At 43.7% G+C, this 17,205-nt stretch overlaps 1 protein-coding gene across 3 annotated transcripts; it reads left to right on the top strand.

The window, feature by feature from the left end:
• Window positions 1–4,443: 4,443 nt before the first annotated feature.
• HINFP (histone H4 transcription factor) lies at window positions 4,444–15,638 on the top strand. 3 transcript variants are annotated; one of them, XM_081279104.1, is made up of 10 exons: window positions 4,444–4,564; window positions 9,488–9,678; window positions 11,978–12,207; window positions 12,459–12,570; window positions 12,708–12,860; window positions 13,317–13,394; window positions 13,481–13,601; window positions 13,687–13,825; window positions 13,919–14,043; window positions 14,677–15,638. In XM_081279104.1, exons 2-10 carry the CDS (start codon window positions 9,498–9,500, stop codon window positions 15,092–15,094), a joined length of 1,557 nt encoding a protein of 518 aa, XP_081135230.1. In that variant the 5' UTR covers window positions 4,444–4,564; window positions 9,488–9,497; the 3' UTR covers window positions 15,095–15,638. The 3 variants fall into 3 exon arrangements, with proteins under 3 accessions (XP_081135230.1, XP_081135231.1, XP_081135232.1); XM_081279105.1 differs by lacking the exons at window positions 4,444–4,564; window positions 9,488–9,678; window positions 11,978–12,207; window positions 12,459–12,570 and adding an exon at window positions 13,086–13,140 and having other exon boundaries at window positions 12,778–12,860; XM_081279106.1 differs by lacking the exons at window positions 4,444–4,564; window positions 9,488–9,678; window positions 11,978–12,207; window positions 12,459–12,570; window positions 12,708–12,860 and adding exons at window positions 12,905–12,987; window positions 13,086–13,140.
• The last annotated feature ends 1,567 nt before the right edge of the window (window positions 15,639–17,205 follow it).

Genomic DNA, 17,205 nt, shown 5'->3' with positions numbered 1-17,205 from the left:
AGGATAGAAGAAGCAAGAGGCCTGGAAGGGTGAAGTTGCAGCAAAAATGTCTTATTAGCTAGTCCAGAATCTTCATCCCCTTTTCTCAAGCAGGCTGCTCCCTCCAGGACATAGTAGAGTTCAGAGCATGGACTCTACAATGAGACTACCTGGATTTGAGTCCCAGCTCCACTAATTACCCGTGTGAGTTTGGGCAAGTTATAAAATCTGAGTTTTCTCATCTGTAAAACGGGGACTGTGGTAATAGCAGCTATCATTCAGTTGTGGGTGAGATGAAAATGAGTAAAGTGCTTAGAAGTCTGCTGCACATCATCATTGCTAAGTAAGTATCAACTATTGCCTCAGAAGAAACGAGGAGGGGGAAGTCTTACAAGTGTTTCATCATAATAAAAAGTCTTATTCCTAATTGTGGGCAAGTTTTAGTAATACCAGCAAATTCTGTCCCTGGTTCCTGTCTTCCTGGATCTTATACAGACCTTAAACCAGGTAAGCTGTTACTGAGTCTGCCACAAACACACTGAGTGACCTTGAACAGGACACTAGTCCTTTCTGAATCTCAGCTTCCTCATCTCTGATGTAAAGATGATCTGAATAATCATTCAGGTTACTTTTAGCCTTGACATTCTATGACTTGCTTGCACCACAGAGGGTTCAAGCCATGTGCCTTTGGGTAGAGAGCATGAAATTGTTAATATTCCCTATGCTCCTGTCCATTTTAGTCACAGAAGATGGAATATTTAGAAGTGCAGATATTTAGTATTTGGTTAGTTTTTATATAGTAAAATGTTCAAATCTAGGTCTTGAAAACTCAAGAGAGATTTTTCAAGCTGTTTCCTGTAACCTGATAAATGTGACTTATAGTAGTTACCAAGGAGCGGTTTGTTTACCAGTATGATAGTCAGGCAAACACCATGAACTTATAATATCATGGGAAACTTTTGTTGATGGAGGGCAGATCTCAGATTCCCACTGGACCTAGGATTGAATACATGGTAACTGGAAATTATACTCAGCTTGTGGTGCTGAGCACCCAGAGATCAATGCAGTCATATATTGTTATAATGAAGATAATCCTGATCTCATTTCAAATATAAGGGATTTTAAAAATTAATGCAGGGCTGGGATGTAGCTTGGTGGAGTACTTGCCTAGCACCACAAAAAAAGGGCAAAAGAAATATGAAATATAATTTCATCAACTTTATCCATTTCACACTTTCAAAAGAGATCCACTGTTTTTAATGAGAATGAATTATACTTTAATTTTTTTTTTGTAGCAGCTTTTAAGGAACAAATCTCAAGGGCTGGGGCTGTAGCTCGGTGGCCGAGCGCTTGCCTGGCATGCGTGAGGCACTGGGGTTGATCCTCAGTACCACATAAAAATAAACAAAAAACAAAACAAGACATTCTGTTCATCTACAACTACAAAAATTTTTTAAAAATAACAAATCTCAGCATATGTCTGGATTATCCAGCCAAAATTGTGGCTTGTTTTCAACAGAAGCTGATTGAGGTGGCAGTAAACTATGCTAGACAACAAGACACTGCTTTAAGTTGCAGAAACAGAGATTGGTCCCAGAGCAATACTGAAAGTTTGCTCTGAAACCTATGTTGAAATTCACACAGCTCTGTAACTTTTTCTTCATGAAATTGCTAAAATAAAGCTAATAGCCATTTTCATCACTGAAAATGGAATTAAAATGAAATCGGCATTTCATTAAGCACTATTATAAATGTACTTCTGAATGAATAAAGTTGATAAAAAAAATATATTTTGTTATTTAAATTTTTTTAAGTTGTAGATGGAATACCTTTATTTTATTTATTTTTATGTGGTACTGAGGATCGAACCCAGTGCCTCGCATGTGCAAAGCAAGTGCTCTACCCCTTAGCTACAACCCCAGCCCCATGTTATTTTTGAATTATGTTTTTAAATAGGGACCAAGCACCAGGTGCAGTGGCACCTGCCTGTAGTCCTAGCAATTCAGGAGGCTGAGGCAGCAGGATCACAAATTTAAAGTCAGCCTTGGCAGTTTAGCAAGACCCTGTCTCAAAATAAATAAAATTAACAACAACAAAAAAACAGGACTGAGGATGTAGCTCAGTGGTAAAGCACCTCTGGATTTAATCCCCAATACCACAAAATAAAAGGGCAGGGGGCAAGGTACAATTTATAATTCACTCTTGCATTGTTCAAAACAAAACTTATGCACAAACTGGACATTTTCTTTTTTTCTTTTGCAGTCCTGGGGAACAAATCCAGGACCTCCCATATACTAGGCAAACATTGTACCACCACTGAGCTATACCCCAGATCATGATCCATTTTAATGCATCTCTAAACCTATTTATATTGAACATTTAATGTGTTTTCTGATTATATAAATTAGGTTTATTTCTAGGTTAGAAGATATAAAAAATTATAAGGGAATAAAATATCAATCCCAATGAATGCTAAGGTAGGTATATGATTTGTACATGATTTGACATCTTTTAAAATTTTTTTCTTATTATTTAGTCATAGATGGACATAGTACCTTTATTTTATTTATTTTGTTTATGTGGTGCTGAGTGCCCAGAGATATACCTCCAACCATGATCTATTTTAATGCATCTCTAAACTTATTAAACATTTAATGTGTTTTTTTTTTTAAAGAGAGAGTGAGAGAGGAGAGAGAGAGAGAGAGAGAATTTTTAACATTTATTTTTTAGTTCTCGGCAGACACAACATCTTTGTTGGTATGTGGTGCTGAGGATCGAACCCGGGCCGCACGCTTGCCAGGCGAGCGCGCTACCGCTTGAGCCACATCCCCAGCCTGTGTTTTCTGATTATATAAATTAGGCTTATTTTTAGGTTAGAAGATACAGAAAATTATGTCAATAAAATGTCAATCCCACTGAATTTTTGTAAGGTACATTATTTGACATCTTTTTTAAATATTTATTTTTTAGTTTTTAAGTGGACACAATATCTTTATTTTACATTTATGTGGTGCTGAGGATCGAACTCAGTGCCTCAAGCATGCTAGGCAAGCACTCTCTTGAGCCACAACCCCAGCCCTATTTGACATCTTTTAACAATTTTTTTTTCTTATTATTCAGTCATAAATGGACGCGGTACCTTCACTTTACTTACTTATGTGGTGCTGAGGACCAAACCCAGAGCGCTTGCAAGTCAAGCACTCTACCACTAAGCCACAACCCCCAGCCCTTATTTGACAACTTGAACTGAGTAAATTACTAAATTTCAGCCACTGGACTAAGTGATTGGGTTATAAAGGTGAAGAAAGAGACATAATCCCTGTCCCCCCTCACTGACTAGACTAGTGTAGGATGCAGTCAAATAAACAGGTAAACAAAATAATATCCATAATGTGATGGGGCTGTACTGGGAAATCCAGGAAAGGACTGTCAAAGAAAACTTCGGGGTTTGAAAAGAAGTATCTTCGCTGAGACTAGAATGAGTAGTAATCAATCAAATAAGTGTGAGACGGAGAAGGGGAAGATTATTTCAGGGAGCAAAAAGAGCAGGTACAAAGCATGAAAAGTGATAGGAGGTTAGATGCGGAGAAACTGAAAAAAAAAATGTAGGGCTCAGGAGTAAGAAACGAGGTGGAGGAGGATTTGATTCGAAAGGCTTGGTTTGGTTTGGGGGCTTTGCCCTACAGGTAATAGAAAGCCTTTGAGTTATTTAAAGCAGCGTGGCGACTTTGTTGTTTTTGTTTTTAAGATCATAGTTTGTGCTCCGTGGAGGACGGCTGTGTAGCGAAGCAAGAGTGCGTGCAGTTGGGACCAGCTAGATTGACGTAGAAATCTGGGCTGGACGTCGTTTATGGATTTAGGACGGAGGCTGCAAAGATAAATGGTGGTGTATTTAAGAGATCCTTGTTTAAAAAGATAAAATCCGCAGAACTCGGCAATAGACTGGGTGTGAAAAGTAAGGGGGAAATGCGGATGACTGCAAGGTTTCTGACCTGAAAGAGTGGATGGATGGTATGGTCGTTCACTGAACCTGCAAACAAGCGAAGCAGAGATTTGGGGGTAAGAGAAACGGGCACAAAAATAACAATATTTAAGACAGCTAAGGATGGAAACAGGGCCATGAGTTTGCGCCGAGCGGGTGGCAGCGCTGGGCAGCTAGCCTACCACACCTCCTGGAAGTTGCCCACACAGCCAGCTAACTAAAGCAAGGAGTCAAAGAGCAACCAGACCCCGCAGGACACCAAGCTCGACACTGCGCATGCCCATTGGTGCCGCGCGCCGAGTATGCGCAATAGGGGAAATTCAGGCCCCTAGACTCCCCGCTTGCTCACCGCCTGGAGCCCGGGCTCTGACCCATGCTATTCTTACCCGCATCCGGTTGCTCCTCACTCCCGCCGCGACGGCGAGCACCACCCACCGTTTCCGCCCCTTCCGTGTTTTGGTGAGCACGGGTTCCGTCAGAGGCAGCGACCATTGGTTGCCAGTCTGTCCGAGATCGGTGATTGGCTGTCGCTGGCCGTCGCTCAAAGCCCTCCCGGTAGATGGTGTGAGGTGGAGAACTGGAGAGCTCGGGAGCCGACGCTGGGTAAGTTTTGGCTAGGTGTTCCGCGGGGTTGGTGGCTCGGTGCGCTCTACTGGGGCAATTTAAGGCTAGGCTCTTCCTGAGCCTCCTAGCTGAGGCTTCCTCTTGCATCTTGGCCATGCTGTTCTGCTCTGACCTGGACCCCTCACCCTCACTCGAACCTCCCTGCTTTCTAGTCTGGGGTCTTTGCTGCCGCCAAGACTCGGTCACCGCCACCGTTTAGGGGGAAGGATTCCCGGAAGCCCGTAGGGCCGCGGGTGATATGTTTTGCCCTCCGGAAAGATCTCTTCGAATTCTGCCCGTCCCTCAAGGCTTGGCCCGGGCCTCACCGCTTAGGCGAGCCTTTCCTGTTTTGTCTGCTTACGGGGATTTCTGTCTTGATCACCCGCCTCGGGTGCTTTGTTTTGGTCGCTGTCTTCGATCTCTTCAGCCAAATTGTGAACCTTTAGGAGTTTAGGACCGGGGCCCCTCTTTTTCTTGATATCACTCATTCAGTGTCTTGGTATACAACATATGTCCTCTTCAAAGATTTGCTGAAGTGTTAGGAATCCTTTGGATTGCCTTTATTGGCCTTTTACCATAATTTGTGCTTAGAACGTCTCACGTTCAGAAACGAACATACTAATAGCTAACACATATTAAGTTATCGCGGTGTGTTAGGCTAAACGTTTTAAGATCCATAGTCTAGTTTTGGAATTCAGTGAGATGCGTATAACTAGCCCCGTGCTGTACAGAAAACTGAGGCTAAAGTAACTTGCCTAAGATCATGTAGTTAGTAAATGAGCTTTATAACCAGATCTGTTGAATCCAAAACCCATGGCTGTAATATTAGTATCCTGTTTTACATTTAAGGAAATAGGTTCAGAAAAGCTAAGTGATTTGTTCAAAATAAAATAGTAATTTATAAGCTTCCTTAAACATGGCAGAAGAGTTTGGGATGTAGTAAAGTGGTTGCCTAGCATGCTTAAGGACGAGTTTGGTTCCCAGTTCTGCAAAACATATCAAGAGCTTTTAGTAGGTATGTGCATGCCCTAAGGGTAGAACTGAATAGGGCACAGGCTTGGCTTTCTAGGAGCCTAAGCTTAACTGGAGAAAACTGACAAAATAACTACTTAATTAAATATATTTTGGGTATCGGGTATATAAGTATGTTTGTGTGGAGAGGGAATAGGATAGGAGGGTTAAAACAGGCAGATGTAGGAGGAACATGGAGTCAAACCCTTAGCTTTAAGTTGTACCATCATGCCCTAGTTTTGTGACCTTGGGGTAATTACTTAGTCTTTCTGAGCCTATTTCCTTATCTTTAAAATGGGGTAATAAGAAGCTGGACATGGGGGCTGGGGATGTGGCTCAAACCGTAGCGCGTTAGCCTGGCATGCGTGAGGCCCGGGTTCTATCCTCAGCACCACATACAAAGATGTTGTGTCTGCCGAAAAAAACCTAAAAAATAAATATTAAAAAATTCTCTCTCTCTCTCTCTCTCTCTCAAAAAAAAAAAAAAAAAAAAAAAAGAAGCTGGACATGTGTCTCAGTGGTAGAACATTTGCTTACCATGTGCGAGACCTTGGTTTGATCCCCAATGTAGTAAAATAAAATAGGGTAATAGGTCCGGTGTGGTGGTGTACACTTGTAATCCCAGCCACTTGGGGGACTCAGGCAAGAGAATTGCAAGTTCAAAGCCAGCCTAAGCAACTTAGGGAGACCCTATCCCAAAATAGAAAAGGGCTAGAGATGTGGCTCAGTGATTAAGTGCCCCTGGTTTCAATCCATAGTACCAAAAGAAAAAAAAAAAAAGACAATAACAAAAAAAAAATAGTGCAAATAGTGCAGTAATAATAGTACCTACTTCAATAAGATTGTATTAATGAGGGTTTGTCATTGTTTTTGTAGTACTAGAGAGTGAACCCAGGGCCTGACCTACATTCTCAGTCCTTTTTACTTTAAGATAGGGCTTGCTAAGTTGTCTAGACTGGCAAACATAAGATCCTCCTGCCTCAGTCTCTCTAGTATCTGGGATTACTGATATGTACCACTCTCAGCTTAATGAGTTTTTATGCTTGTATACTAGTTGTTTCATTTGAATTCCTTGCCTGCAGATTCTGTCCTACATTTCCCTAGGGTAGAAATAGAAACACAGAAAAATTAGAGGCAGGGGGACAGTGAAAGGAATTGAGGAGCTTTGCTTAAGTTTCAGATTGTTCTAGATCTCTAGTTAGCCTGCCTCCTAGGTCTTTTTCACCAGTGTAAACCAGGTAGGTGTTTAGAATATTTGTGCTCAGAACTATGCTTAGCATAGTGTACATATATAGGCTGCTTGGAAGCAGCTTATTGCCCAGTTTGGTAAGCAGAAATAGAATACTTAAAAGGACCATGAGTGACCATGCGCAGCCTAAAAATAGGGTTGAAGTTTCATGGTGTTAACCCTTCCAGCCATAGAACAAAGAGGTAATAATAATTGCTGAAGGATGAGGTCATTTAGGAAGGCTTCCTGAAATGTGATCATAGCCCAGTATTTATTGAGCATCTAGGGTGTGCAAAGCTCTGTGCCTATCTGGGAATAAATGATAGTCCCTTTTCTGAACAACTGTTAACTGTAGTGGAGGTAGATGTTCCATTGCTTTGAAACAAGTGCTGCAATGAGAGTGTGTACAGAGTACTGTGGGCAGAAGAAATGGAATGTTTTGCATATACATGGATGGAATGGGAAAGAGGTCACCAAGGAAGGGACATTTGGTTCTGAAGGTTGAATAAAAGTTGCTTAGGCAGAGAGTTTTAGGAGAGTGTAGTAAATTCAGGGACGATTGAATCAGAGAGGAAGAGAGGAGGAATGGATGGGTGAGGAAGCCAGAGAAGCAGTATTGGTATATGGGAAAGAGCATGATCTTTGGATTGGAATTGAAGCTTTTCTACATCAAATGAAGTGAAGTGTGGAGAGAGTTCACAGAGCTCACACGCCATAGGCCCTCAATATGTGTTCCTTTCCTGGGCTGTTGAGGTAGTTAGGCCAGTGTGGGTAGAGTGGTAGGAGAGTTGGAAAGTTAGGGATTTTATTTTCTGGTTTCAGAAAGCTTTCCCTACTTTTCTTACCCCAACATTATAAAAGTAGTCAACATTTCCTCCTAATAGGGCTTCATTGTTAGTCTCTGAGCAACCCAACAATGCTGTGTTCACTCGTGTCAAGGGTGACCAGATTCTTCTCTGAGGACGAAAAAAGACTAAGTATGTCCAGAGTTTCCATCTGTCTCAGACAGGCCATGGGGAGCAATGTCCTAGTCTCTTCCAGGTCTATCCTTGAGAGCAACAAGAATCAGTGAGAGGGCTGGGGTTGTGGGTCAGTGTTAGAGCACTTGCCCAGCAGGTATAAGGCACTTTGATTTGTAGCACCACATAAAAATAAATAAATAAAATAAAGATATTGTGCCCATCTACAACTAAAAAAAAAGTGTTTAAAAAAATCAGAAGTTTCCAACAAGAAGGTGACCTTCAGGCTACAAGATCAAGGCATTTTAGCATCCTCTCTACCACTGAACTACAGCCCCAGACCTTTTTATTTTTATTTATTTATTTTTATTATTATTATTTTTGGTACCAGGGATTGAACCCAGGACTCCTTAACTACTGAATCAGATCCCCGCTGTTTTTATTTTTTATTTTGAAAAGGGGTCTTGCTAAGTTGCTTAGGATGTCACTGAATTTTGCCAAGGCTGGCTTTGAACTTATGATCCTCCTGCCTCAGCCTCCTGAGCCACTGGGAAAACTGGCTTACCAGTGGCATGCGCCACTGAGTCTGATTGTGCCCATCTTTTTATTTTCATTTTGAGACAGAGTCTCACTAAATTGCCCAGGCTGGCCTTGAACTTGATCCTCCTGCCTTCCCTTGTAGCTAGGATCATAGGCATGCACCAACTTTGTTTTTATTTTTCTGATACACATATTTATTATGTCTAAGCACACCCAGCACTGTATTTTTGGTTTCCTTTTTTTTTTTTTCTTTCTTTTTTCCCCCTGGTACTTGGAATCAAACCCAGTCAATCCCAGGGCCTCACACATGCTAGGCAATCACTCTATCAATAAGCCACACCTCCAGTCCTCTGGGGACTGGACACTAAGGATGTAGTATAAATGGCGGGTGTTAAGAGAGTGGTGGAGTCGACCATTGCGTTAGGCAAAGACAGATTATATGACACTTTAAAAGACTGGTTGGGGGACTTATAATATGATCCAATAAGAAATAGGGTACTTCTGGGTTCATCTGAAGGCTATATTAAATAGAAAAAATATGAACTTTGGAGTCACCCTGACCTGACCCTAACACACTAGTATTATGTGGCCTTGGGCAAATCAGTTAACCTCTCCTGCTCTCAGGTCCTTATCTACAAATAAGGTTAAAAACAGTGCTTACCTCACAGGGTACTGTTGCCAATTAAATGTCATAGTGCAAACAAAATGTTTAACATGGTACCTGATATGTAGTAAGTAAGAAATTCAGAACAAAAAGATCTGTCATCCCCATTCTGGCCAAAGTCACATAGCTAGTAGTTAGTATACAGTGGGGTCTGGATTTGAACTCCGGTGCTTCTCCAAAGTCACCTTTTTGAACCTAAGCATTGTTCTTCTACCCATTGGAATAATTGTTTCTTGGCTGGTTGCTCTGAAGCTTTATGAGAAAATGTCTGCTAGAGTGTTTAGCTCAGTACCTGGCACATGCTCAACAGTGTTAGTTTTTTTTCTCCCTTCCATGAACACCAGGCAACTTCCTGGGGTTGGAGAAACTGCTACTCCATCCTTATTGAAAAAAGCACAGTTTTCTACAGGTCACTGGCAAAAACCCTCATTGATTCTCAGCAGGCTGCCTGCCCAGATGTGTGTCCCCAGCAGCCTGTTGGGTGGAATCTTTGCAACTATGGATTTCTTCCTGTTCTCTAGGGTGAAGGTCATGTCGCCTCCTGGGAAAGTTCCCCGGAAAGAAAACCTGGGGCTCCAGTGTGAGTGGGGGTCCTGCTCCTTTGTGTGCTCAGCCATGGAGGAGTTCTGTGAGCACGTCACCCAGCACCTGCAGCAGCATCTGCATGGCCCTGGAGAGGAGGAGGGAGAGGAGGAAGAGGATGACCCCCTTGGTAAGGAACATAAAGGGGAAGGAGCTTAAGGACAGGTGGAAAATCTGACTTTGCTTTTCCTAGAGGGAGAGGCAGCCTGGGAAAATGCTGGTTTATTTCCCTAATTGTACTTTTTTGTTTATAAAAGCATTGTAAATTCATTTATTTTAAAAAAAAAATACAGTCAATGAAAATATAGGGAATAACTCTTGTCATCCTGCCATCACGGGAAAATTACCGTTTTTTATGTGTGCATGTTTCTGCTGGTATTGAACCCAGGGTATCGTGCATGCTAGGCAAATATTCTACCACTGAGCCACAATCTCAGCCCCAAGAGGCAGTTAGTTACTGACAGTATTTCTATTGAGCATTCTTTTTTGACCTCCCTCTGTGTATATGTATATTAAATACAGATAAATGCACTTTTATATATTGATTGTGTAGTACTAGGGATTGAACCCATAGGTTCTCTACCACTGGGCTATATCCCCAGCCTTTTTTATTTTTTCTTTTGAGACAGGGTCTCATTAAGTTGCTCAGGCTGGGCTTGAACTTGCAATCTTCCTACCTCAGCCTCTAGAGTCACTGGGGTTATAGTTGTGTGCCACTGCACCTGGCTGCTTTTATATTTTTTAAAAAGATTGCATTGTGCAGTCTGTGGCAGAGTCTCCTTGCAATACATATACACTTTTTGAAAACTACAACCATCAGTTAGGTATATATTTTATTTGGCAACCTTGTACACAAAAATTTTGAAATTCTTGATACAAAATACTTATTAAATGATCTCTGAAATGTTTCTCTTTTATTTAAAAAAAAATGTGGTCTGCAGTCCATGTTATTGACTTCACCCCCTAATGGGTCACAGCACAGTTTGAAAGACTTTCCTACAGAAATGTGGAAACACCTGGGCGTAGTCTCTCAGTGCCCTGTAAGCCTGTAATCCCAGTGGCTTGAGAGACTGAGGCAGGAGACTTGCGAGTTCAAAGCCAGCTTCAGCAACCTAGTAAGGACCTAAGCAACTTAGCAAGACCCTATCTCTTTTTTTTTTTTAAAGAAAGGAAGACTTTTTTTTTTTTTTTAAAAGAGAGAGTGAGAGAGGAGAGAGAGAGAGAGAGAGAATTTTCAATATTCATTTTTTAGTTCTCGGCGGACACAACATCTTTGTTTGTATGTGGTGCTGAGGATCGAACCCGGGCCGCACGCATGCCAGGCGAACGCGCTACCGCTTGAGCCACATCCCCAGCCCAAGACCCTATCTCTTAATAAAATATAAAATAGTGCTGGGGAAGTGAATCAGGGGTTGAGTCCCCCGGGGTTCAATCCCCAGTACCAAAACAGAAAATGCTGTCTTCCCACCTCAAAATCTGTTCTCCATCAGGAGACTATGAGCTATAATAAAGTCAAATAATATTTATATAAAAGAGAAATTAGGGGATGGTTATATTTTCTGAAGTACCTACTTTCCAAAACAAGCAAATTCCTAAAAAGCTTTGAAAATAATGGTGCTTAGAGATACAAAAGAGATGGGAAGTGGGTTGGAAGAGTTGATGGGGCCTTCCTAAGCAAGGCAGATCTTCAGCAGAACAGGAGAGAAAGGAGGACTGAAGGTTTTCAAGGTTGAAAGGCCACATCTTTCTCAGGAACTGAAGAAACTGAGCAAATGCCATGCATGCCATCTGTACTTGTGGTCTCCGATTTTCTGGCATAGGCCTTACACACACCGTTACCTCTATCTAGATCACATGTTTTCTTCACCTGTTTATAAATATTTGTCCTTTAGTTCTCAGCACGGGGACAATTCCCAAGACACCTCTGTACACATAAAATTACTCCTGTTTAATACTTTTATAGTACCTTGTCCCTCCCGTAGCACTTATCACTAGTCACAGTTTAATATTTAGTTGTGATTATTTGATCAGTGTTCTTATTCCCTGACTGAAAGCTATGAGAGGGCAAGGACTAGCACTCTTTTTTTTTTTTCTTTTTAAGAGAAAGAGAATTTTTTAATATTTATTTTTCAGTTTTTGGTGGATACAACATCTTTATTTTATTTTTATGTGGTGCTGAGAATCGAACCCAGCACCCTGCGCATGCCAGGCGAGCGCGTTACTGCTTCAGCCACATCCCCAGCCCAGGACTAGCACTCTTTTACTCATTATATTCCCAGTGCCTGAAACATAACTGGTGGTCATTAATTACCAGTATTTGTTGAATGAACTCATGATAACTTGATCAGAGTACTACTAAGTGCCTCAGGTGGAAGGCAAGCTGAGCCTTGGAAAGTATCAGACTCTTCCTTCTAAACCCCTTTCTGCAGAGGAAGAATTCTCCTGCCTGTGGCAGGAATGTGGCTTTTGCTCTCTGGACAGTTCTGCTGACCTCATCCGCCATGTCTACTTCCACTGCTACCACACCAAGCTGAAACAGTGGGGGCTGCAGGCCTTGCAAAACCAGGCTGACCTCAGCCCCTGCATCCTGGACTTCCAGAGCCGGAACGTCATTCCTGACATCCCTGACCACTTCCTGTGTCTATGGGAACATTGTGAGGTCAGCTGGCAGTACCAGAAATAGGGGGGAGAGGAAGCTGGGGATCTTAACTCAAGATACCTTGCCTTGACTCTTTCCAGGGTGCTTTGTACTTCTGCTAGTATTTCTCTAATTCTCTGTAGTGCCTTTCCTCAGTTTCCCATCCCTACCAAGTTAATTTGGGAGAGATCTGAGAAGTCCCCCTTTGGACACATAGGGGTAAGAATCCCTCCACCCACCCTCCGTCCTCACCCCAAGTTGCCCTGGCACAGAGCTCCTTCGACAATCCCGAGTGGTTCTATCGGCATGTGGAAGCACACAGCCTGTGCTGTGAAAACCAAGCAGTCGGCAAGGACAACCACGTGGTGCTGTGTGGCTGGAAAGGTAGGGCCACCTCTTTGCTCTGGCCTCTGCCACAAACTTGGGGGTGCTGAGGTGCTAGGGGAGCCAGGGGTAGGACCAGTCCTGCAGACAAGCCTCAAGGGGAGGGGTGGCTAGCCTGACTAGGCCTTCCTTCCTAGGCTGTACCTGTACCTTCAAGGACCGCTGTAAGCTCCGAGAACACCTCCGTAGCCACACCCAGGAGAAGGTGGTGGCCTGCCCCACCTGCGGGGGCATGTTTGCCAACAATACCAAGTTCTTAGATCACATCCGTCGCCAGACCTCATTGGATCGTAAGCAGCCAGAGAGAAGAGGGTGGTTGCAGGCTGTTCTGCTTGGAGAGGGGTTGAGGGCATTTTCCCAGGGGAGGTGGCTACTGAAGAAATCTGCACCTTGGCTACCTCCCTATTTTGGGTTCAGGTACTTCCCATAGTCTATGATTAGACATTGTTATACAGTTATCTAAGGAGTCCTCACAACAGCCCCATGAGGTAGGCTTCTTATCCCCCTTTTTGCAGATGAGGAAACTGAGGCTCAGAGAGGTTAAATCAGTTACCTGAGATCACACAGCTAGTAAGTGGTAAAACCGGACTTCCAACTCAGGTTCTCGACTCCAAGTCCCATTCATAGCTCCCTAAGCTCCCTTTTGTTCCTTGGGTGGTTCCTTTCTGCTGGGATGGTTCCCCTCACCTTTCCATGCCTCTCCACTGCTCTGCATAGTCCCCCTCTCTTCTGCTCACCCCACCCAGAGCAGCGCTTCCAGTGTTCTCACTGTTCCAAGAGATTTGCCACAGAGCGGCTATTGAGGGACCACATGCGCAACCATGGTGAGTGGCCTGCTACCCCAATCTCCCTGCCTGCTCTACAAGTTTCTAGAGTCCTCAAATCTCAGCCTCCTCTCTGTTTCTCTCAGTGAATCACTATAAGTGCCCTCTGTGTGACATGACCTGCCCACTGCCTTCCTCTCTCCGCAATCACATGCGCTTTCGCCACAGTGAGGACCGGCCTTTTAAATGTGATTGTTGTGACTACAGGTAAGAGGAACTAGGGGCCAGAAAAAAAGAGCTCATTTTCCATGGTCTCCCACGCCCTTCAACCCCTTCTGACCTCTCCTGGCAGCTGCAAGAATCTGATTGACCTGCGAAAGCACCTGGACACCCACAGCAAGGAGCCAGCCTACAGGTGTGATTTTGAGAACTGCAGCTTCAGTGCCCGGTCCCTCTGCTCTATCAAGTCCCATTACCGCAAAGTGCATGAAGTGAGTGGGGCTGGTGGTGGGAAAGGGTTAGGAGCAGTGTGGGGGAACCTGGGGTAAAGAACTAGCCTCATTTCTCCCTCCCGTCCCCGTCAGGGAGACTCAGAGCCAAGGTACAAATGTCATGTGTGTGACAAATGCTTTACTCGTGGCAACAACCTCACCGTGCACCTTCGAAAGAAGCACCAGTTCAAGTGGCCCTCAGGACACCCCCGTTTTCGGTATGTCTTTTAACTCCCACCCCACATTCACATTTTTTTCATATATTTTCTTTTTTTATTTTATTTATATTTTGGTGGTGCTGGGGATTGAACCCAGGACCTTGTGCATGCAAGGCAAGCACTCTGCCAACTGAGCTGTATCCCCAGCTCTTCATACATTTTCCAACAAGTTAAAAACCTTGAATTTGTTGGTTTGTTGATGTGTACCATCTAGACTAGATGTTAGGCTAGATCCTGAGAATAGAGGTGGAGCAAAGATTGTTTTTCTGATTTTTTTTTTTTTTAATATAAGGCACAGTGCCAAACCCAGCAAATGGTACATAAAGTCCTGTGACCAGAACTAGTGTTAGAACCTAAGGATCTTGACCCTTAGCTCCATGGTCTTCTCATAAACCCTTTGATGCTCCTGCCCTTTCACATAGGTGTCTGTCTCTCAAATTCGGTTTCTATATAAAATTTTTAATTTGGGGTAACAATTCTTCCCTTTTGTTTTTACTTTTACATAGTCCAATTTTTGACCTTTTGTCCTATCACTTTGAATCCTAGGACTTCCATCCCTCGTGTCTGTCTCTTAACTTGCCAATATCCAGGCCATTTGCATCTTGCCTGTCTTTGCTGCTTCTCTTTCATCAGGTACAAGGAACATGAAGATGGCTACATGCGGCTGCAGCTGGTTCGCTATGAAAGTGTAGAGCTGACACAGCAACTACTGAGGCAGCCTCAAGAGGGATCAGGCCTGGGAACATCACTGAATGAGAGCAGTCTGCAGGGCATCATTCTTGAAACAGTGCTGGGGGAGCCAGGACTTAAGGAAGAAGTGGAAGACCAGGGTGGGGGCAGCGAGGGGACAGCCCTCTCAGCCTCTCAGGACACCCCCAGCCCTGTCATCCATGTGGTGAATCAGACCAATGCCCAGGGCCAGCGAGAGATTGTCTACTATGTGCTGTCAGAAGCCCCAGGAGAGCCCCCCCCAACTCCTGAACCATCCTCAGTGGGCATCATGGAAAAGCTCCAAGGAATAGCTGAGGAACCGGAGGTCCAGATGGTCTGAATGCTTCAGAGCCTACCCATTCCTACCCTGGGCCTTAGGGTTTGAGCCAGACAGGTGGCAATGCCCCTAGTGGGCAGCCCTTGCCAGTGGATGCCTTTAGGAGTGGTGCTGAGAGCAGTGTGGTCCCATCTGGCCCAGGCTTACATCATTTTGCAGACTAAGGACTTCATTTTTTTTGCCACACTGAATTTTATAGGGTATCCTGAGGAGTTTGGATTCTTTGAGGGGATCCTGGACGGGTGTGTTCTTACAACAGCTGTAATCAGGCTTAACCATGAGCCCCTCAACATGCTGGACCTTGATTAAAATCCTTAGCTCACATCCATTCCCATATTTAGGAGTCCTTAGGCACAGGGATGGTGAGTGAGTGGTCCTGCACGGACCCTTTCCTCACCATCAGCTAAGACATTGAGATCCAGGCAGCCATTTTCCTCTTAAAAGAGTTCCTCCTACACCCCAGGGACATTCATGGTTATCCTCAGGGACAGGATTGGAGGCACTGAGTATGTGACACTTGCTTTTGATAATAAAAGAAACACTTGGGCTGTTACTCATTTCTTCTTCATTAGGTAATGAGGAGATAAGCTGCCAAAGAGGAGCTGAGTAATTGCGCCTTTTCCCCTTTTAGTGACTCGTGGTTTGTTTAACAGTCATCTGTTGTTCTCCTTTGGTGGAATTTGTCCATTTCTTTTTAGAGCACCTGTCAGCTCCATGGAGGCCCCAGACACTTGACCATGAATGTAGATCTATCAAATGGATAAGAATGGGGCTCACCCAGGAAGGTAGAGCTACTGACCAGGGCTATACTCTTAGTCCTAATTGGAACCCCTGTTCCTCTTGGATAGGGTTCTTCACCTATGGGACTGCTAAGGAAGCTAGGAAGAGGGTGGATTGGGATGCCTCCCAGGGAATGAATGCCAAGTACTCAAGGGGTCCAGGAACCAAATTAGAAAATTGTGCATCTGGCTGGGCATGGTGGTACACATCTGTAATCCCAGCAACTCGGAGGCTGAGGCAGGAGGATCACAAGTTTGAGGCTAACCTCAGCAGCTAAGCAAGGCCCTGAGCAACTTAGTGAGACCTCCATCTCAAAAAAAAGAAAATTAAAAGGGCTGGAAGCCAGGCTCAGTGGAGCATTCCTGTAATCCCAGCAGCTCAGGAGAATCACAAATTCAAAGCCAGCCTCAGCAAAATAAAGGTGCTAAGCAACTCAGTGAGACATAATAGGGCTGGGGATATGGCTCAGTGGTCGAGTGCCCCTGAGTTCAACCCCTCATACTCTTTCCTCCTCCCAAAAAAAGGGCTGGGGATATGACTCAATGGTTAAGTGCCTCTGGGTTCAATCCCAAATACCTTAAAATAAGAAAAGACAGTTGTGCCTTGATACATTTTCCTGGGGAAAAGATGTTTTTCATTAGATTCTCGAAGAGGTTGAAACCTTACAAAATAATGATTTCGTATCCATGTTCAGTCACTCCTCAGCACTCTGTTCCATTTTTGTGGTCTCTACCGTCTGGAGAGGTCAAGGAAATACTCTCAAGAGGTCTTGGATGAATAGTAAGCCGCCCAAAAAAGATTTCTGGGGGGGCTGTGGCTGTGGCTCAGTGGTAGAGCACTTGCCCAGCATTTGTGAGGCGCTGGGTATTGCCTGGGCAAAAGATTAGGGAAGAGGAAAGGCTTTACCCAGAAAGAGACTTCCTCCTGACCAAGACCAAATTAAGACTTTAAAAGACAGTCCTGAAAAGATTGTGGTGACCCACATTTCATCTGTATAATTCAAACAAAACATTAAGCCATGAATTATATAATATCTGAAGATTTAAGTAGATACCCTGTCTTATACTTTCTTAAAGGGTGTCAGGCAGGGAGCTTAGGAGTTGGAAGCTGGTGCCTGTTTCATCCTACTTGGGGCAAGTCCACAATCAGAGAAGGGCACTGAAGTGCTAAGTACATATGAAAGAGAAGTGATTCTCCAAGGTGAGAAGAGAGGAATAGTTAATAAGGAATAAGTTATTCCAAACTGTGAGATTATGACAGTGAAAATGGGCACTCAATGAATGTTAAATGGATGAATGAATTTTGCTCAAGATTGGGAAGTGAATGAGGAACAT

Source organism: Spermophilus citellus (assembly GCF_964194105.1).
Source record: "Spermophilus citellus genome assembly, chromosome: 2".
NCBI lineage: Eukaryota > Metazoa > Chordata > Mammalia > Rodentia > Sciuridae > Spermophilus > Spermophilus citellus.
The sequence above is the reverse complement of the archived record's forward strand: the minus strand, read 5'-3'. Positions and strand labels throughout refer to the sequence as shown.

Coding starts and splice junctions, on each gene's coding strand:
- HINFP (XM_081279104.1), top strand. CDS start 9,498: ATGTCGCCTCCTGGGAAAGTTCCCCGGAAAGAAAACCTGGGGCTCCAG. Junction 9,679..11,977: donor GGAAGAGGATGACCCCCTTG/GTAAGGAACATA, acceptor CCCTTTCTGCAG/AGGAAGAATTCTCCTGCCTG. Junction 14,044..14,676: donor TCAGGACACCCCCGTTTTCG/GTATGTCTTTTA, acceptor CTCTTTCATCAG/GTACAAGGAACATGAAGATG.